The sequence below is a fragment of the Sapajus apella genome, unplaced genomic scaffold, assembly GCF_009761245.1.
Source record: "Sapajus apella isolate SASKATOON/1434 unplaced genomic scaffold, GSC_monkey_1.0 scaffold108, whole genome shotgun sequence".
NCBI lineage: Eukaryota > Metazoa > Chordata > Mammalia > Primates > Cebidae > Sapajus > Sapajus apella.
This window is the reverse complement of record NW_022437048.1, coordinates 5,263,020-5,281,544: the sequence shown is the minus strand read 5'-3', so window position 1 is coordinate 5,281,544 and position 18,525 is coordinate 5,263,020. Positions and strand designations below refer to the sequence as shown.

The window sequence follows — 18,525 nt, the reverse complement described above, 5'->3', positions numbered from 1 at the left end:
CTCACTGAGATCTGTACTTACTGATGGACCTTGTGGATCAGCAAAATTTATTCCTGGGAGCTGTATCACAGATAAATATTAAAATTATCAGTCAAAAAATAAATAAAATAGATAACAGTAACATAAAAAATAGACAAAGTGACATTAAAGATAAAAAATAGGCAAAGTGAACTGAACATATGCTTATCTTGTTTACAATTACAATAAAACAATTAAAATGAGTTTCATTACTTTACTTTCTTTTAGTGTTTTGGGAGGTATGACCCAAGAGTTTGCAGTGGTCTTTTACTAACATGACTGCAATGTACTGGCAGGGGAATAAGGCACATCTATCATCTTTGCTCTGCAGAGTAGAAAGTAATGAATTTTGGAACTGGAACATATCTGGTTGGTTTGAACCCTGGCTCTGCCACTTAGTTTTTGTGTATTCCTGGGCAAATTTTGTAACTTCTCAAAATCTGTCTTCCTTTCTTTAAAAAGGCTGACAATATGTATTTTTATAGGATTGTAGGCAGGATGATATGGGGAAATGATAAATGCCCACAACATACTGGTCATGTGGTACCTTCCCTTTTTTAAATCATTGCACTTTTCTCTACATTCTTACAAGGTACTTTTTGTGTGGTTGTCATCTCTCTGTGAGAGAGATAATAACACAAAATCCTACTTGTTATGCTGAGGGATCAATTACTTTTCTCAGTCTTTCCAACACCAGAAAAGACCAGTGAGAGGAAACCTGGACTTTTCTGGGCTTCTATTCTATTTCGTATGGAAGTTTTCTTCTTTTGCAACTAAGAAACCCAGTTTTATAGGCACAGGATCTAAATCTCAGTTATGGAAGACTGATTAAGAATATATTTGTGGCCAAGAGCAGTGGTGCACTCCTGTAATCCCAGCACTTTGGGAGGCCAAGGTGGGCAGATCACGAGGTCAAGAGATCAAGACCATCCTGGCCAACATGGTGAAGCCTCGTCTTTACTAAAAATACAAAAATTAGCTGGCTGTGGTGTCATGTGCCTGTAGTCCCAACTACTTGGGAGGCTGAGGCAGGAGAATTGCTTGAACCCGGGAGGCAGAGGTTGCAGTGAGCCGAGATGGTGCTGCTGCACTCTAGCCTGGCAACAGAACAAGATTCTGTCTCAAAAAAAAAAAAAAAAAAGAATATGTAACATATATCATGTATTATGCCTGAAGGCTATGATTATTTAAAAGTGGCCTGCAAATTGGTTTTCTTTTATTAGGTTAGCTGGTGATTCTGATCTGACTTCAAGAGAAAGGAAGTACCTCAGGCTTTGGTGGCTTATCTGATGGTGCCACCTGCTGCGCAATCAGAGGCAGTTCTCCTTCCTGCAAGGGCAGCTGTCCCAGGTGAATTGGAGGCTGAAGTGCTTTCTGTGCTGTGGCCTGGTTGGCGATTCCAGCAGCGGACTGGAGGAAAGGTTTCAGTCCTGGCTGTTGAGGCTTCAAGGATGGCTGTGATGGGAGAGGTGGGGGATGCACAGGCAAAGAATATTCATACTGCAGAGAAATTTGAAAAGAGTGTCAGGAAGGGGTGGCTCATTAGACAATGGTGCCTAGAATTTCTAAACAAAGGGGTTGGGATGCTTTCTATCTGGAAGGGAAGCTAGGGGACTTGTCTTGAAGTTGCGTGTCCATAGGAAGCACCAGTGAGAGTTAATGTTGTTTGGGGAGGTCTTGTGTGTGCTTCCCCTGCCTCCTTTGGGAAGGACTTAGGAAGGTGAAGCTACCCGAACCTCCCGGTAGGATAAGTCATGTCCTTCTCTGGGTTCCCATAGCTGTCTGTCTGTATCCGTATCTTTATTTTACCACTTTTTCACTTGATGATAATTATTTGTTATAAATCTTTGTCCCCCAGTCAATGGAGAGAGAATGATATGTCTTGTTTTTCCTTATAGCCTCTGTACTTAGCACAGCTCCTAAGAAGTGCCTGGCCCATGGTGGCTGCCTAGTATATTTTTGGAGTTAATGAAAGGATAAAGGTAATTAATTAAAATACCAATCAAATTCTTGCATCATGGAGTCCACTTTGGAAACAACTAAGTGAAGAAACAGTCACCATTAACATAATTGATTGTTCTACTGAATGTGAGCAGGTGGTAATGCTCCTGCTGTGGAAGACCACCTGGAACTAAAATTCCCTGTTGATCTTGGTTATGAGTCATATATTAAACAAAAAAAATTCTCTGTTAAAACCACCATGTTTTGTTGCTTCTTCTAGAAATTACTTGTGGTGGATGGCTCCCTATTGCTTGTAGATTGATTGCAAACTCCTCAGATCAGCAAGGAAGTCTCACAAAAATTTGGGGCTCTGCTTTGCCTCTCCAGCCATCACCCCTCTCTGAGCTCTCCCAGTATTCATTACTCACATCTCACAATTCAGCAACTTAAAATATGTTGTCTCGTCCTATCTGAATCAGATGAGATATGAAATTTCACAGTCCTTGGAACCATTCTTAAATGTCTTCACTTTTACTACCAAACCACGATTTGGTTTATGTGTTTATTGGGCACCTAATCAATAATGGTTAACAGATTGATATATTTATTGACTTCTGTAGGGTTCATGGTGTTTTTTATTTTTAATTTTTTGAGACTGAGTCTCACTCTGTTGCCCAGGTTAGAGTGCAATGGCATAATCTCGGCTCCCTGCAGCCTCCACCTCCTGGCTTCAAGTGATTCTCTTGCGTCAGCCTCCTGAGAGTAGCTGAGATTACAGGCGCTTGCCACCATACCTGGCTAATTTTTGTATTTTTAGTAGAGATGGGATTTCACCATGTTGGCCAGGCTGGTCTCAAACTCCTGACCTCAAGTGATCCACTCACCTTGGCCTCCTAGAGTGCTGGGATTACAGGCATAAGCCACCACACTTGGCTATGGTATTTTAACCAGGATTATTGTCATCATTTGAAATTAGCCTTTGAGAAATTATTTAGAAAATCTTGATTCAAATGAAAATTGTCCAGGAAGTAGCCTGCTTTGATTTTTGAGGATTGTTTCCTGATATCTTTAATGTAGGTCTCATATTTTAGAGGTCATATCTTCCTATTTTAAATAAATATGCAAATAGTTTCAAATTAAAAATATTTTCTTAAGTACTAAAAACAGTTATAGGCTTCAATTTATTTGGCATGAGAATAATTTTACTAGAACTTGGCTATTGCTAATATATCACAACTTAAGGAAGGCAAGTAAGCAGAGGTTTTAAAGCCTGAGGTTTCAAACATATTGATGCTGTTCACTTACCTGTTGAGTTTCATGTTCCCTTGGTCTCATCCATGGAAAAGAGGAATGTGGCGGGAGGAGACCATGCATCCATAAAGAATTAAATGATTTCCCAAAGCCAAATCTAGAATACTAAAGACATGGATAAAAGAAAGACATGTTTATATTTAAATTTTAAATAGAACATGGGTTACATTTGGTTTTCATTTTCTAAAAAATCAGCAGATAGCATAAATATAGCAAAAGCAAAAGTGATGTTGGTTAATTTAAAATGAATAGGTAAGGCTGGGCATGGCGTCATGCCTGAAATCCTAGCACTTTGGGAGGTCGAGGCAGGTGAAGCACCTGAGGTCAGGAGTTCGAGATCAGCCTAGCCAATATGGTGAAACCCCGTCTCTACTAAAAAGCACAAAATTATGGCACATTGGCAGATGCCTGTAATCCCAGTTACTTGAGAGGCTGAGACAGGAAAATAGCTTGAATCCAGGAGGTGGAGGTTGCAGTGAACCAAGATCATGCTACTGCACTTCTGCCTGGGCAACAGAGCAAGACTCTAAAAATAAATAAATTAATAAATAAATTAAAAAAAAATCAAGTGGATAGGTAAACTCTTCCCTTCAATGAACTTAAATTTCATTTTGAGCTAGTCTGCAATATTTCCATAAACTTGTTTGAGATTTAGCTTTTTAAGCACTTGTGTTTTGTGCCATATAATGAAATTAATAATTCAGGAAAAGATCCTTTTTTTAACTAAATAAAATTCAATATTGTTTTTAGTTTTCCCTGTCACTCTATCTTACTTTGTTTTAGGCCCTCATTTACTTCTTTGCTTCCAATATTTAGGATATTGTCTATTCATAAACACATTTGATGAATTATAACGCTGCTGCTAATATGAACGCCACCACCACCATGAATACTTGCAATAAGAAATATGATTACCTGAGAAAGTGTATTTAATCCCTGCAAACTTCCCAACTGTCTCATTGTCTACCAAGAAAAAAAGGGGTTACTGTTTATCACCTATGCTGTGTTTGACACAACTGATTTCTCATGATATTTGACATTATTAACACAGTGTTTGGTGTAGATCAATTTAACAAAATGAAAGCAGACACAAATCATCACTGAAAGGTCAAAATGTTAAATTTGGTTCTGCCATTGTTATTATTATTGCGATCAAAATAATGCAGTTGCTTTTATCATTAAAGGAGAAAAAGATTTATTTAAGTGGGGTTTACAGTGAAACATAGGAAAATAGCTCATTCCATTGAAATATAAATGTAATTATAAGGACATTATTTCATTGACTCTTTTCTCCCCATTTAATTTACTTTGCCTTTTAAAAGTTCAGCCAGAAGAGGAATTTTAGAAAAACAAATGAAACAAGCTAATATAACTTTTACCTCCTTCCCAAACAATGTCTTTCAAAATAATAAATATAAAAACTATTGGAAGAAATGTTAAATGTCTGGATGGATTATCAAGAATGCTACCATTTTAACAGAAAGTCAGTTTAACTTTTTTCATGGGAAGAGATTTAGAATGTTTTGGATTGAGTTTAAGCTAAAAAGTAAGAAAAAAAAATTCCTCAGTGAAATTAGCTTTCATGTGAAATAAGCATCTAGCTCAAATAGGTGTTGATGACCCCCAGCTTGCCATGATACATGGAAATTTCACAAGAGCTTGTGAAAAATTTATAATCTTATAAATATATTTCTGTGTATAACTGTCAATATTTTATTGACATGACCAAGATTTCTGTTTTGCTGGGGTTTTCTAAACAGAATCTATATTATGTGAGAACTGCAATAAGACAAATATACCGTACAACTTATACAGGAAGTATCACAGTACAATGTTAATGCTACTTACCAGACTTATAAGAAATTAAATTTTGTATTGGTAATTTTTTTTTCATAAGAACTTTATCTCATAAGATAGTATAAGAAGCAGGATTAAAAATAAACTGTGAGTACAGATCAATGTATTTTAATCAGTGTAGTAATTTTATTAATGTACATATAATGTGTAAGGCATTAATTATTAATATAGCTTTGGTTTGCATAGAGACAATGTTCTAAAAACATCTGAGAGTTTGAAATTGCAGTAGAATTATAAGACAAAACTCTAGTAAATGTCATAACTTTTCTAGCACTCCTCAGGATAGTAGCCACAAACTTCTGGCTAGGAAAACTGAGAAACACACCATCCTATTTCTCCTGTATCACAAATATATCAGTGTAAAGTTAACATGTAAAAAAATCTGACAATACATACCTCAAGGCTCAAACTAGCCATACCCGGTGTTCCAGATCGCTGAGGAAACAACTGAATGAAAGTAAGAATAATTTTGAGTCTCATTGGTGCAAAACTTCCTTTGATGCTCATTGGGCATAGGCTATCCCTCCAGTACATAAGGGATACCTGAGGGGCCACCATTTTGGTTTATTACCCAAATGACTTGAGCACTTGGGCAGAATGAAGAAGAATGTAAGTTATTTTGGGGAATCAACATAGCATTTGATAACTTTGCTCCCACATGTATCATCATCCTTTGTCTCTATCTTAATGCTTCGTTGCTTTAAAAGCAAAATATGATTTAGAATTACACACAGGAGAAGTAGAATAAAGCAACAAAATAGAAAACTACTGGTACTTTATCTTCTTAAAAAATTACTGCAGAGAAAAGTAAAGGGGACAAACTCAGGCTGAATTTTCATGTGCTTTTGACAAACCTACATGATTTTGGTTTATGGGATGTGGCATGGAATCATGACATTGAGAAAAATCATGTGCAAAATCTAACTTGATTCCCACTCAAAGGGCTTCAGCAAATTCTCTATCATTTTTAATGAAGTATTATTTTATGCATAGGCATAGGATATCGCTTCAGTACATAAGGGCTACCTGAGAGGCTAATCTGTGTTTATACTTCGGGATCATATCAGGTTTTTTTTTCTTAAATAAAAAGCATTCTAGCACAAAATACTATTATACTTAATATATTCATTTAAAAGTTGTTCAAAAATATACCTATCTATTCAATTAGCTTTTCAAAATGTAAGGTATTTTTCTTTCCTTTTTTTTTTTTGAGACCAAGTTTCACTCTGTCGCCCAGGCTGGAGTGCAGTGGCACAGTCTTGGCTCACTGCAACCTCTGCCTGCTGGGTTCAAGCGATTTTCCTGCCTCAGCCTTCTGAGTAGCTGGGATTACAGGCACAAACCACCACCACATCTGCCTAACTTTTGTATTTTTAGTAGAGATGGGGTTTCTACTAAATTCTCAACTTGAGCTCAGGAGGTCAAGACAAGCCTGGGCAATGTAGTGAACCCCATCTCTATTTAAAAAAAATTAAAAAGGAGGTCGGGTGCAGTGGCTCATGTCTGTGTTCGCAGCACTTTGGGAGACTGAGGTGGGTGGATCACCTGAGGTCAGGAGTTTAGACCATCCAGGCCAACATGGTGAAACCCTGTCTCTACCAAAAAATACAAAAAAAATTAGCCAGGTATGGTGACAGGTGCCTATAATCCCAGCTACTTGGGAGGCTGAGGAAGGAGAATTGCTTGAACCCAGGAGGAGGAGGTTGCAATGAGTTGAGTCTGCGCCATTGCACTCCATCTTGGGCAACAGAACCAGACTGTCTCAAAAACAAAACAAAACAACAACAACAAAAAAGAAGACTAGAGGGAAGGGAAAGGCATTATAAATGTGTAGCAAATACTCTGGGTAGGGACAGAGGTTAGCTGTGTAGACAGGAAGAGTGATTGTGCATGTATGTGTGTATGTGGTGGATAGCTTGTTGAGAATTTAGGGATTGGTGAGAGCAGGACCTTCTCCCCCACTATTTGCCAGTACATAAATAAGACATCTTAGATCGAACGACAGAACAAAGTGTACTTTTCTTCCTATCTGCTGTAAGTCATAGCTTAAAGAATATTTACGTGAATGTATACAGTCAGGGGATACATTTCCCATTCAGAATGGAAAGGAGAACATCTGATTTGATAGGCAGTCAGTTGGCAGTAATAAACAATTATTCTCTTCCTCAGAGTGGACCCGATTGACTCAGGTGTGGATCAATATAGGTTCAAAGAATGCCAATGTATTAGACTGAAGATGACTGGCTGAGGCTGACCCCAATGTCAGTTTCATACAAAGGTAAGCCAGGGTGGCACCCTCAATTTTTCTTTCATTTAAAATTCATCTTGTGTGATGGAACAGAGACTCTATTTTTATTTGTGGAATTAAGGTTTTCATCATTATAATCAGTTTTCATCCTCTTTCTCCATTTCATCCTCTTTCTCTAAAACACTTTAAGAAAACAAATAGCTAACCATTTCTTTTAGGGAATTAAAATATTCTAAAGTTTATTTGAGGCCAACTGTGAGCTCCTGGAGACAAGAGATCATGTCTTACTTACTTTCATTTTTTCAATGCCCAGCACATTGCTGGATGCATGGCAGCTCCTCAGTATATATTTGCTAAATGCATACAGCAGCCAAATAAATTTTTGTGATAACAGAATTGCATGCTGTTGGCTGGAGTTCAGTGTTCAAAAGCTTGTGTTTGCATGAGATCATTTCAATATATACTAGAGTGGATCAGGTGTGGGACTGTAATACGAAATTAGTCCCATTGCTATGATATGTTTTGATTTAAGAAACTTCAGCTCTCAGTCACACAATTTCATGCTTACAAGGTAAATTTTCTAGTTAATTACTAGCTTCAAATGGAATTATCTAGCTCAGTTTTGTAACCATAGTAATTTGGCAGATTGTTCTTTTTGAAATGAAGAAAATGTACTTTTTTTTTCCAGAGAAATTTCCTCTTTCCATTTCAACTATATAATGATAGCAAGAAGTTGATGATAAAATTGTGCCATGCATTGTGGAGACTAAGTCTTTTAACTTTGAATGAGTAGAAAAAGATTTAGAAGTTGCCTTAAGACTATCTAAAATAAGTTTTTAGTAGAAATATCTCATGTTTCACTTATTGCTTTTTATTTTTATTTTTTAGACAAAATCTCACTCTGTCACCCAGCCTGGAGTGCAGTGGCGCAAGCTTGGCTCACTGCAACCTCTGCCTCCCAGGTTCAAGCAATTCTCCTGCCTTAGCCTCCTGAGTAGCTGGGATTACAGGCACACACCACTATGCCTGGCTAATTTTTGTATTTTTAGTAGAGATGGGTTTCACCATATTGGCCAGGCTAGTATTGAACTCTTTACCTCAGGGGGTCTGCCTGCCTCAGCCTCCTAAAGTGCTGAGATTACAGGCATGAGCCACTGCACCTGGCTATCACTTACTGCTTCTGGATGGCAAGACTGACATCTGGGCAACTATGGCTTTTGACTCAATAGGACTATACCACTGGATTAAATAAAGTGAATCTATGCGTGGACTCTCAGTCCATGTCCCTTCAGTGTTGTTTGGAGTCTGACACGTAGAAACCTCTTCTGGGACACACTCTAAAGACTGACTTACCGGCACTGCAAAACTCATTTCCAGAAGGCCTAGGATCAGTATCAGGTCCTTCATTTTGAAAAGTGGAATCTAAAATATAAGTTAGTTGGAGAATTAAATCAGATGAATTTTTATACAGAATGGTTGAAAGACAATTTTAAAAATGAGCCTGAGTCTCTGCTCTTCCAAAAACAATAGGCATAAAGGTTAGAAGAACAAAACAAAAACTGAATGTTACTAAACAACTGATTTGTATGTAGTAGTTTTCAAATGAATTAACAAGCAATTAAAAATTATCTAAGCACTTTTTAAATGGTGCTACAGCCTAAATAAATATGTAGGAACAACCTCCATGGATATTCTTAAAGTGCTATGTTTTATTTCATAAGATGAATTTTGAATTTAAAAATCCTTTCCACTAAGTAAAATATTGGTCTATAAGATATTATTCATAGAAGTTTATACTTTGCTTACCCTTTGGAACACATTTTGAAATGCATGTGAAATGTAATGGAACTAACAATCATTTTGCAGCAAACCTTTATTTGCAGGAATAGAGGGTATATCATTGCACCTTTAGGTACTCTATGTAACCATGTGAAAACTTATCTTTTCAAATGAGAGTAAATTGACTATTTTAATTTCCTTTGGTGTTAGTGGGAAATATGTCTCAAATTTAGTTTTCCTCTTCCTAAAATTAATTATCTTTTAAAATTTATTCTATAAATTCAAAAAGCTCTTTATTCTTACATGAATAGAGATCTGAATAGCCAAGAAATTTATTCATCTTTTAATATTTAAAAAAATTAGGCACTGTCACTAAGAATAAAAAATAGTAAAAAAAACCAAAAAAAACCAAAAAAAACCCCAAAAAACAAAATACAAAAAACCAGTCCAACGATAAAAGTCTTTTTTTTTTTCTTAGTTGAATGAGTATTAGGCATGTCATCTCTGGAACATGCTAATGGATTACAACAAGCAATAATTCAGCTACTGGTGACAAATGAAGATAAATCCTCTTTATAAAAGCTGTCTGGAGATAGGAAAAAAAGAATTTACAGGAAACACATGGAAATCACAAAATCCCATTTTACCTTAGATGCTGACATGCACTGTGCTCTCAGGGCCTGATGATGCCAAACAAGATAGTTCTAAGAAAAGAAGATTAAATTTTTTTTCAGGACTGTGCGTGGGACTTGCTCTGTACTTCTCAATCAGTGAAGATCAGGAACCTTTATTTAAAGTGCAAATCCACCAATCAAAGTGAAGGAAAATGGCAGGGGAGGGGGAAGGAATCTCTGCTCCTGCAATTAGTCTACACCCTTTTATTGCGTGCAGGGACATTGGCTCAGCAGGTTCTCATTACTTTTAATTGTACTACAGCCCCTGTACTTATTCAGAGAACTTGATAGCAGGAAAGGGAGTAAAGGAATAATGGACGTGGGCTCTGAAGACAATTATTTTGGTGAACTGGGGGAAATACATGTAAAATAGGTGCAAAACAGGCCATTATCTGTTTTGTGCTGGTTTTATCTGCAGATAAAGCTAGTGACCCAATGCTAGCATTCTTTAGATTTTCATTCCCCGGTTTGTTGTAGTGAAAGTAACTACCCTCCTTCCCCCCAGCACACACAAAGTCTAAAATGTTAGATGGATAATGAATGTGTGTGATTTCTTCCTTGAATTTCCTAGATATTTTCGTATCTGGAGATAATTGATTAGAAATAGCCAAGCTTTTGTGAGATACTACAATTGTACCCTCTGCTAGAATCACTTCGGGTAAACCTTTGGTGCATTTAAAAAAAATTTTGTGGGGACAGTGTCATAAATCTGAACATTCTCCGTGAGCCAAATCAATGGGCACAAGTGTCAGTTCACTCTTCAGATAGACAACATTTCCAGGCCTTAGTATCAAACCAGGGTAATAAGACATATTTGGATAACTTAAAAGGTTAACATCAATGCAAATAGGTTTTTCTCCATGTACAAATAGGTTTTTCTCTAATGTGGATTGAACATTAGCTGCTTTTGGTTCTCTGCCCATCCTTGTCTTTCCAAAGCTATGATTTCAGATATGATAGGGATAAGCATTTGAGATTAGTTTCTGAAGAAGGGATGAGTCAGTACACTCTTTAGGGAAGTAGGGATCTTGCCAATTACAGGGAACATTGAGGAAGCTGTTATTTTGCGAGAAAGATGTATCTAAACTCAAATGTAGGCCTAACAGCTTCAAATAATGTTATCTTAGAAGCTGCTTCTGAAAACCTCTGTTTTCCACTGATACCAGAATTATCTTTAGGATGCAAAGAAATGAAGAATGTGAATGTGTTTTGCAAACAGCAAAATGTTATTGAAATGAAAAATATTATTTTGCACACTCTCTTTGGTGCTTGATGCAGTCCCTTAATCTCCTTTGAGCCCCAGTTTCTTCTTCTGTTATGTAAGGATAATAATTCATGACCACAGGCTTGTCTTTTTTTTTTTTTTTTTTTAAGATGGAGTCTTACTCTGTTGCCCAGGCTGGAGTGCAATGGCACGATCTCAGCTCACTGCAACCTCTGTCTCCGGGGTTCAAGCCACTCTACTACCTCAGCCTCCTGAGTAGTTAGGATTACAGGCCCGCACCACCATGCCTGGCTGATTTTTTTTGTATTTTTAGTAGAGACGAGGTTTTCCCTTGTTGGCCAGGCTGGTCTTAAACTCCTGACCTCAGGTGATCTGCCTGACTTGACCTCCCAAAGTGCTGGGATTAGAGGCATGAGCCACCACACCTGGCCTGAGCCTGTCTTAAAGATTGGTGAGATGGTGAAGATGCAGCAGCAGCCATTTATTGTGGGCTGAATGAATGAGTCGATTGTCCTTTTGGTGGGAGGAACTACATGAAATATGAGACCACAAGAACACTGTGTGTGTGTGTGTGTGTGTGTGTGTGTGTGTGTGTGTGTGTGTTAGAGGAGGAGGTGTGCTGGGAGCAAGGTTCAGAAGCTCCAAGGAGGTAGAGGAGTGACCTGTTGGAGAATATTTTCTCCCTGTGGAAGTTGATGCTGAATCCATAGGAACGAGCTTCTTAGTTGGCTACTAAACTGGGAAATAATGTGTGTGTGTCTTCTAAAGTTTATAAGCATGATCATGATAATGATGTTTTGGTAGGATTCTTATGTTCTGCTTTGCTTTTTTTTTTTTTTTTTGAGACAGAGTTTCACTCTTGTTACCCAGGCTGGAGTGCAATGGCGCGATCTCGGCTCACCGCAACCTCCGCCTCCTGGGTTCAGGCAATTCTCCTGCCTCAGCCTCCTGAGTAGCTGGGATTACAGGCACACGCCACCATGCCCAGCTAATTTTTTGTAGTTTTTTAGTAGAGACGGGGTTTCACCATGTTGACCAGGATGGTCTCCATCTCTTGACCTCGTGATCCACCCGCCTCGGCCTCCCAAAGTGCTGGGATTACAGGCGTGAGCCACCGCGCCCGGCCCTCTGCTTTGCTTTTAAGCCAAATATCTAGTATATCATATACACTGTTGCTTCTTCCTTTTTTAAATGTCACACTCCATTCTGGCTTCTTGTCTTCCAGATGCTTATCTGGTAATTTGTTTCTCCTACAATATCCTGTACACCAACCAACACTAGACTTATCATCCTAAAACACTGGTTTTGGCATTTCACTGCCCTACTCAAAAACTGCATAAGGATCCCTAAGGCTATCAGTTAAAGTTCACCCTCTGTAACTAGACAATGAATTTAGCATTTCAGTTCACATTTCCAATCTTATTTCCCACTTTGTATGAAACATTGTGCATTCATATTGTAATAATTATTGTAATCAGTAGGAGTTGGTTTCATACTTTAGGCAAATAAACAGTTTTTTTGGTCTTATTTTATGGGATGTATGTTACTGGGAAAGTTGATAAATATAATATTAACATATCTTATGAAAAATGCTTTTTTTTTTTTTTTTTTTTTTTTTTAATGAGACAGAGTCTTGCTCTTTCACCAGGCTGGAGAGTGCAATGGCATGATCTTGGCTCACTGCAACCTCCGTCTCCCGGGTTCAAGAGATTCTCCTGCCTTAGCCTCCTGAGTAGCTGGGACTACAGGTGTGCACCACCACGACCAGCTAATCTCTTTGTATTTTTAGTAGAGACGGAGTTTCACCATGTTGGCTAGGCTGGTCACGAACTCCTGAGGCAGGTGATCTACCGGCCTCAGACTCCCAATATGCTGGGATTACAAGCAAGAGCCACTGCTCCCAGCCTCATATAGTATTTTTATCTGTGAAATGTAGTCTACCATAGGTCAACATTAATTTAATTAAATACAAAATATAAGGTCTTAGCACACTAGCTGGTAGCCAAGAAATGTTCAGTGATCATGAGTCATTATCATTCTTGTGAAAATGGAATATGAAGGCTAAAAATCCACTTCACATCTTTTCTCAGCTTTATTGAGGTATGATTGATATACAATAATTGCACATGTTTAATGTATATATCTTGATGAGTTTAGACATGTGCATATACCCTTGATACCAGCACTACACCTAAGGTAATAAACATATCCATTACTTCCAGAAATTTCCTTGAGTTCTTTTGTGTATGTGTGTGTGCCTTTTTTTTTGAATAGTAAGAACACTGAACAAGAAATCTATGCTCAATGTATTTTTAAGTGCACAATATAGTATTGTTAACTACGGGCACATTGTTGTACAGCAGATCTCTAGAACTTACTCATCTTGCATAACAGAACTTTAATACTCATTGAAGAACACCTTTCCATTTCTCCCTCCCCCCCAGCTTCTGGTAACCACTATTCTTTGCTTCTGTGAGTTTGTCTATTTTAGATACCTCATAAGTAGAATCATGAGTATCTGTCCTTTTGTGACTGTCTTATTTCACCTGGCAGAATGTCTTCTAGGTTCATCCATGTTATCACAAATGGCAGGACTTCCTTCTAAGGCTGAGTAATTTTCCATTGTATATATATTTTCCATTTTCTTAATCCAGTCTTCTGTCAGTGGACATGTGGGTCATTTCCATCTCTTGATTTGTGTAAATAATGCTGCAATGAACATAAAGGTTTTGCCTAGACTTTTTTCTTGCCTCGACTTTTTTCTTGCATCTTTACAACTTGTTTGCAAAGTCCCAGTCAAATTTTACCTCTTCTGTGACTCCTTCCCCCACTTGCCACTCCACTGTGATTTTTCCCTTCTCTGAATTCCAACTATGTGTCATTCATACACTACATTGTGACAGCTTGCCCATTAAAGATCTTTAACATTTACTTTGTATGTGGTCTTCTAACTTTCTGGATATAGCTTCCATGTCTAATATTCCTGTGAGGGAGAAACCACCCATTCCTCTAACTTGCTTCATCTGGTGTTCTATGTGCCTCATAAGATTAATAGCTAATATTTGAATAGCACTTACTTTGGACAGGTTTTTTTGACAGTTTTATATATATTAATTTATTTAATGCTCACAAGAACTTTAGGAAAGGTGATTCTTTCCCTTTTGATACATAATCTAACAAAACTATAGAGAGGTAAAGTAAATTGCCTGAAGTGACACAGTCAGTAAGCATTAAGTAGAATTCAGACTCAGGTATCTGGCACTGAATCCTTGCTTTTATGCACTATGTCAAAATGAATTAGTTACCCACTGGCAGATGACATGGACCAATCAATCACTGGCAGATGCAAAGAAGCATACCACACACACACCTGTCTATAGAGAATTTATCAGATATTTATAAAAGGAAGAGAGGTACACAAAGATAGTTAATGAAGCATACAATAAATCAATAACTTAATTAAAAAGCATGTATAATACCAAGAGACATAAACCCACATGAATTAACCTCCAAAATAAGAATGCTACAGAACAGTAGTTCTTAATTACTGGGAGAAAGGGTAGATATTAATTGTTCCAAGGAAAGAATCGAATGGAGTTTCATGCATTAAACTTCAGTAGAAGGGATCAAAGGCAGAGAGCATGGTCGTGTCAGGGAAAGGCTAACTTTTTTTTTCATTTGCATTTTACTTTTATTTATTTTTGCTTTAATAATGCATATTCTGTTCACACAAAATGTGCAAAGGACAGAAAGCAGGGGTTTAACTTCGCTGATGAAAAATCAAGCAGGAATGACATTTCTAGTTTCATGAATAACCTAAAACTAGGAGAAACTTAAAAGGCACACCTGGTACCAGAGAGCACGTCCAGCTTCACAGCTGTCTCCTCTTAGGATGGAAGGCCAATTTTTGAAGCTGCCTGATATGGTTTGGCTGTGTCCTCACCCAAATCTCATCTTGTTCCCATAATCCCCACGTGTCCTGGGAGGGACCTAGCGGGAGGTAATTGAATCGTGGGGTCAGTTACCTCCATGCTGTTCTTGTGATAGTAAGTTCTCATGAGACCTACTGGTCTTACAAGGGCCTATTCCCTTTTTTCTCTGCACTTCTTCCTGACACCATGTGAAGACAGATTTGTTTGCCTTGCCTTCTGTCATAATTGCAGGTTTTCCTGACGCCTCCCCAGCCCTGCAGAACTGTGAGTCAATTAAACTTCTTTCCTTTATAAATTACCCAGTCTCAGGCAGTTTTTTTTTTTTTTTATAACAGAGTGAGAATGGATTAACACCGCCTTTGTATATTAGAGTAATAAAAGGAATAATAGGTTGCATGAATCTTACTGTAAAGTCTACTGTATATAATGTTAGTTGCTTATTTTTATTGATCACTTCACATATGCCAGGTGCTGTGCTTCATAATCCTTAACTCATCTTCATGAACCACCCTATAAGATAAGTACTGTGAAAACTGAGCTTTAGAAAAGGTACTACTATTCTGCAGAGTTAGTATATAGCAAACTCCAAGATCTTGCTTGGAGTTTCACCCATCTTGACTGCTCTCCTTTAGTGTTTTCGTAGGTCACATTATCATGATGGTTTGGGCTAAAGTTTACATTTGATTTTTGATACTTATAAAAATGAATGATAAATATAAGTGAAATCTATTGATATAATTATTATGTAGTGCTACAGCATAGAAGTCAAATTTGGATTATTTTTGCCTGCTAATAGGAAAGTCAAAATTATTTTGAAAACTGCAGGCAATGTTAGAAGATATTGTTTTTAATTGATTTCTATTTATTTCATAATCAAGAACAAGAACCAGAAAAACAACATAGTGATGATACAAATATAAAAGAAGACAAATTGGACAAAATTTTACTACCTCATCAACCTAAAAAATTATTTTCTCTTACAGTACTTATTGGTGTTAAATTCATGTCTAACATAGTTATGATTATAGTGTAAATACCATTTTGTATTGGTCTTTAGTACTTATACCATTATGTCACAAATATTGACATGTAGCTATAAAGACAAATATTACATTTTTTATTGTCTGGGTAATAGATCTTCAGGTTGATGCTTAGGACCTCTGTTTTTCAACCTTTGCTTGTTTCTAATTTTTTACAATGGGTATTTTAATTAGTAAAGATTCAAAACAATTTTCATATTTTGAATTATTTTCTTGGTACATTTACCATGAATATGATTCCTAGTTAATATGTGTATATTTATGACTTTTGATAAGTATTGCTGAATTATCTAACTTTATACACTACTAATAATTCATCTATACCAGTTTGACCACAACTTTGCTAGAATTTGCTCATTGAATTAATTTTCCCCCATAATTTCATTGGCGTAATGCAGTATTTCATTGGTGTTTTAGTTTATATTTTTTGATCTTCACCAAGGTTATTTTCTTTACCTATTTATTTACTAACTATATTTCTATTTTTTGTAAATTGTTAATGTTTTTGTTTATTTGACACAGGGAAATTGATATTCTTAGTAATTTGTATGTGTTTTTAATATCATTGAGCATATATCATACATTTTATGTAACATATGAATGGACTTACATGTTTGATGTAAATTTTTTGATAGACATTAAAATAAAAATTTAAGTTAAAATACCTTCCCTGGAAGGCTTCCTAGTTTACAGTAACTTCTCAGGTAATATATTTCATAAATACTTATTGGAGTCAGGTTGATGTCGTTTTCTTGCCCCTGCTGCCTTCTTTCATGGTGGATTCCAAAGTCACATGCCTGGAAACTGACCCTGAACAAATTTGGCATTGGTCCTTTACAAATAAAGGAGTTTTCAGCAGAAATATATGCCACTGATACAGTAGCTCTTGGCAGCTTGTCAAGTAAAACACCCACTTGCTTTGCGTATTAAAATGATGATTCATTTGTTTCTGTCCCGGATTATTATCTGCTGTTTGTACCTGTAATAAGCCCATGTAAAAGGACTTTTGGAAGAAGAGAGTTGACCACAAGCCAACATAGAATGACTTCAGCTTTCCACACGTTGACCCTGCATGATTACATCAGAGTCAGTTCTATAGTAGAAGTGGTATTTGGGTTTGTTTGGCCCAGAAATTTTTTGTGTAAATAACTGAAAAGCAAGTCAGGCACATGACCAGTGCTAGTCACTAAATTGCTGAGTTTGTTAAAGAGCATTTACTAAAGGTTGACTATGAACAGACCATCATATTAAGTTTAACGGCAGTAAAGAAAGAAATTCAAGCTCATTTTTCTAAAAAATGTTATAGTCTAGATGGAGAAACAATGCATGACATTGACACACGAGCTGACATGAGACTTACTATGAAAAAAAACGTGTAAAAGAAGATAGGGTATGAATTGCTTAATTGCTTAAGAGTGTGGGTTTTGGGGGTCAGGCTACTTAGTTGAGATAGAGTGTCATGATTCTCTAGCTGTGTGTCCTGGGCAAGTTATTTTGCCATTTGGTACCTCAGTTTCCTCATCTGTAAAAGAATGTAAATAAAGGAGCCTGCATAGGAATAAATGAAATAATACACTAAAGTTCTTAGAACAGTGCCTGACACATTATAAGCACACAATTAATGCAAATGATTATGGATTTAGCATAAATATTGGAAGGATGTCAAATAAGGAGGTTATTAGAATGAAATAGATTTAATTTTGAAGTATTCTTATAGAAGGTGCTTTAAATACAAGATTGCCAGGGATGAAAAGTATAGACTGACATCTATAAGGTAAAAGAGTCTTCCATACTGAAGGAATGATCCATGAAAAGAAATGAACTGGCTCCATAATGGTGACTGAAAAGCAAATTGATTGAGTTTAAGTGCTACAAGGGAATTTAGTGAAAAACGTATTCAATTGGTAGCACATGATATGCACAATGCCAAGCATGCCAAAACCTTGGTTTTTCCTTTTGGAAGGTGGATATAGTAATAACTGCCTAAGAGAACATGAAGCAAAGAAGAATATCTTTTTACCTTTTTTTTTTTTTGGTGTATGTATGTAAGCTACATGTAGACAAATAATAGTACCATGAAAATTAAAACTTTTAACTTTTGGATATTTTAGTTTCCATAATGTAAAAATCTGATATTTGGAGATATATATGTAATTTATATGAAAAACAATACATTGCATTTATCAAGTCTTTTCTATGTTCTAGGCCCTGGGCATTTATTTCACCTAATCCTTATGACAACCTCATGAGGCAAGCAATATCATAAAATCACACAGCCTGTAAGTGACAGTCTGGATTCAATCCAGATGGAACCAAGTTGTACCAAATGGTTTAAAATTTCTCAGTGGGAAAAAGCTAAATGTATAAAAGGAATTAATTGGATGTTTGAATTTCAGTGCAACTTAAATGAGAAGTTCAAGATCATTAATGGAGGCCCGTGTGGTTGGAGAGGGCTGAATGAGAAAGAGCCATAGGAGATGGAATTATGTAGAATCTCAGA

General features: G+C 36.8%; 1 protein-coding gene across 1 annotated transcript in view; it reads right to left on the bottom strand.

Annotated features, from left to right (window-relative positions):
- AMBN (ameloblastin) overlaps window positions 1-10,121 on the bottom strand; it is a 14,512-nt gene extending 4,391 nt beyond the window's left edge. Inside the window, exons 1-7 of the mRNA XM_032259335.1 lie at window positions 9,802-10,121; window positions 8,729-8,797; window positions 5,524-5,574; window positions 4,186-4,233; window positions 3,265-3,375; window positions 1,285-1,518; window positions 22-60 (exon numbers count right to left, since the gene is read on the bottom strand). Of these exons, the coding sequence (XP_032115226.1) occupies window positions 22-60; window positions 1,285-1,518; window positions 3,265-3,375; window positions 4,186-4,233; window positions 5,524-5,574; window positions 8,729-8,797; window positions 9,802-9,816 (567 nt within the window). The 5' untranslated portion in view covers window positions 9,817-10,121. The remainder of the gene's footprint in view (window positions 1-21; window positions 61-1,284; window positions 1,519-3,264; window positions 3,376-4,185; window positions 4,234-5,523; window positions 5,575-8,728; window positions 8,798-9,801) is intronic.
- Window positions 10,122-18,525: the final 8,404 nt, after the last annotated feature.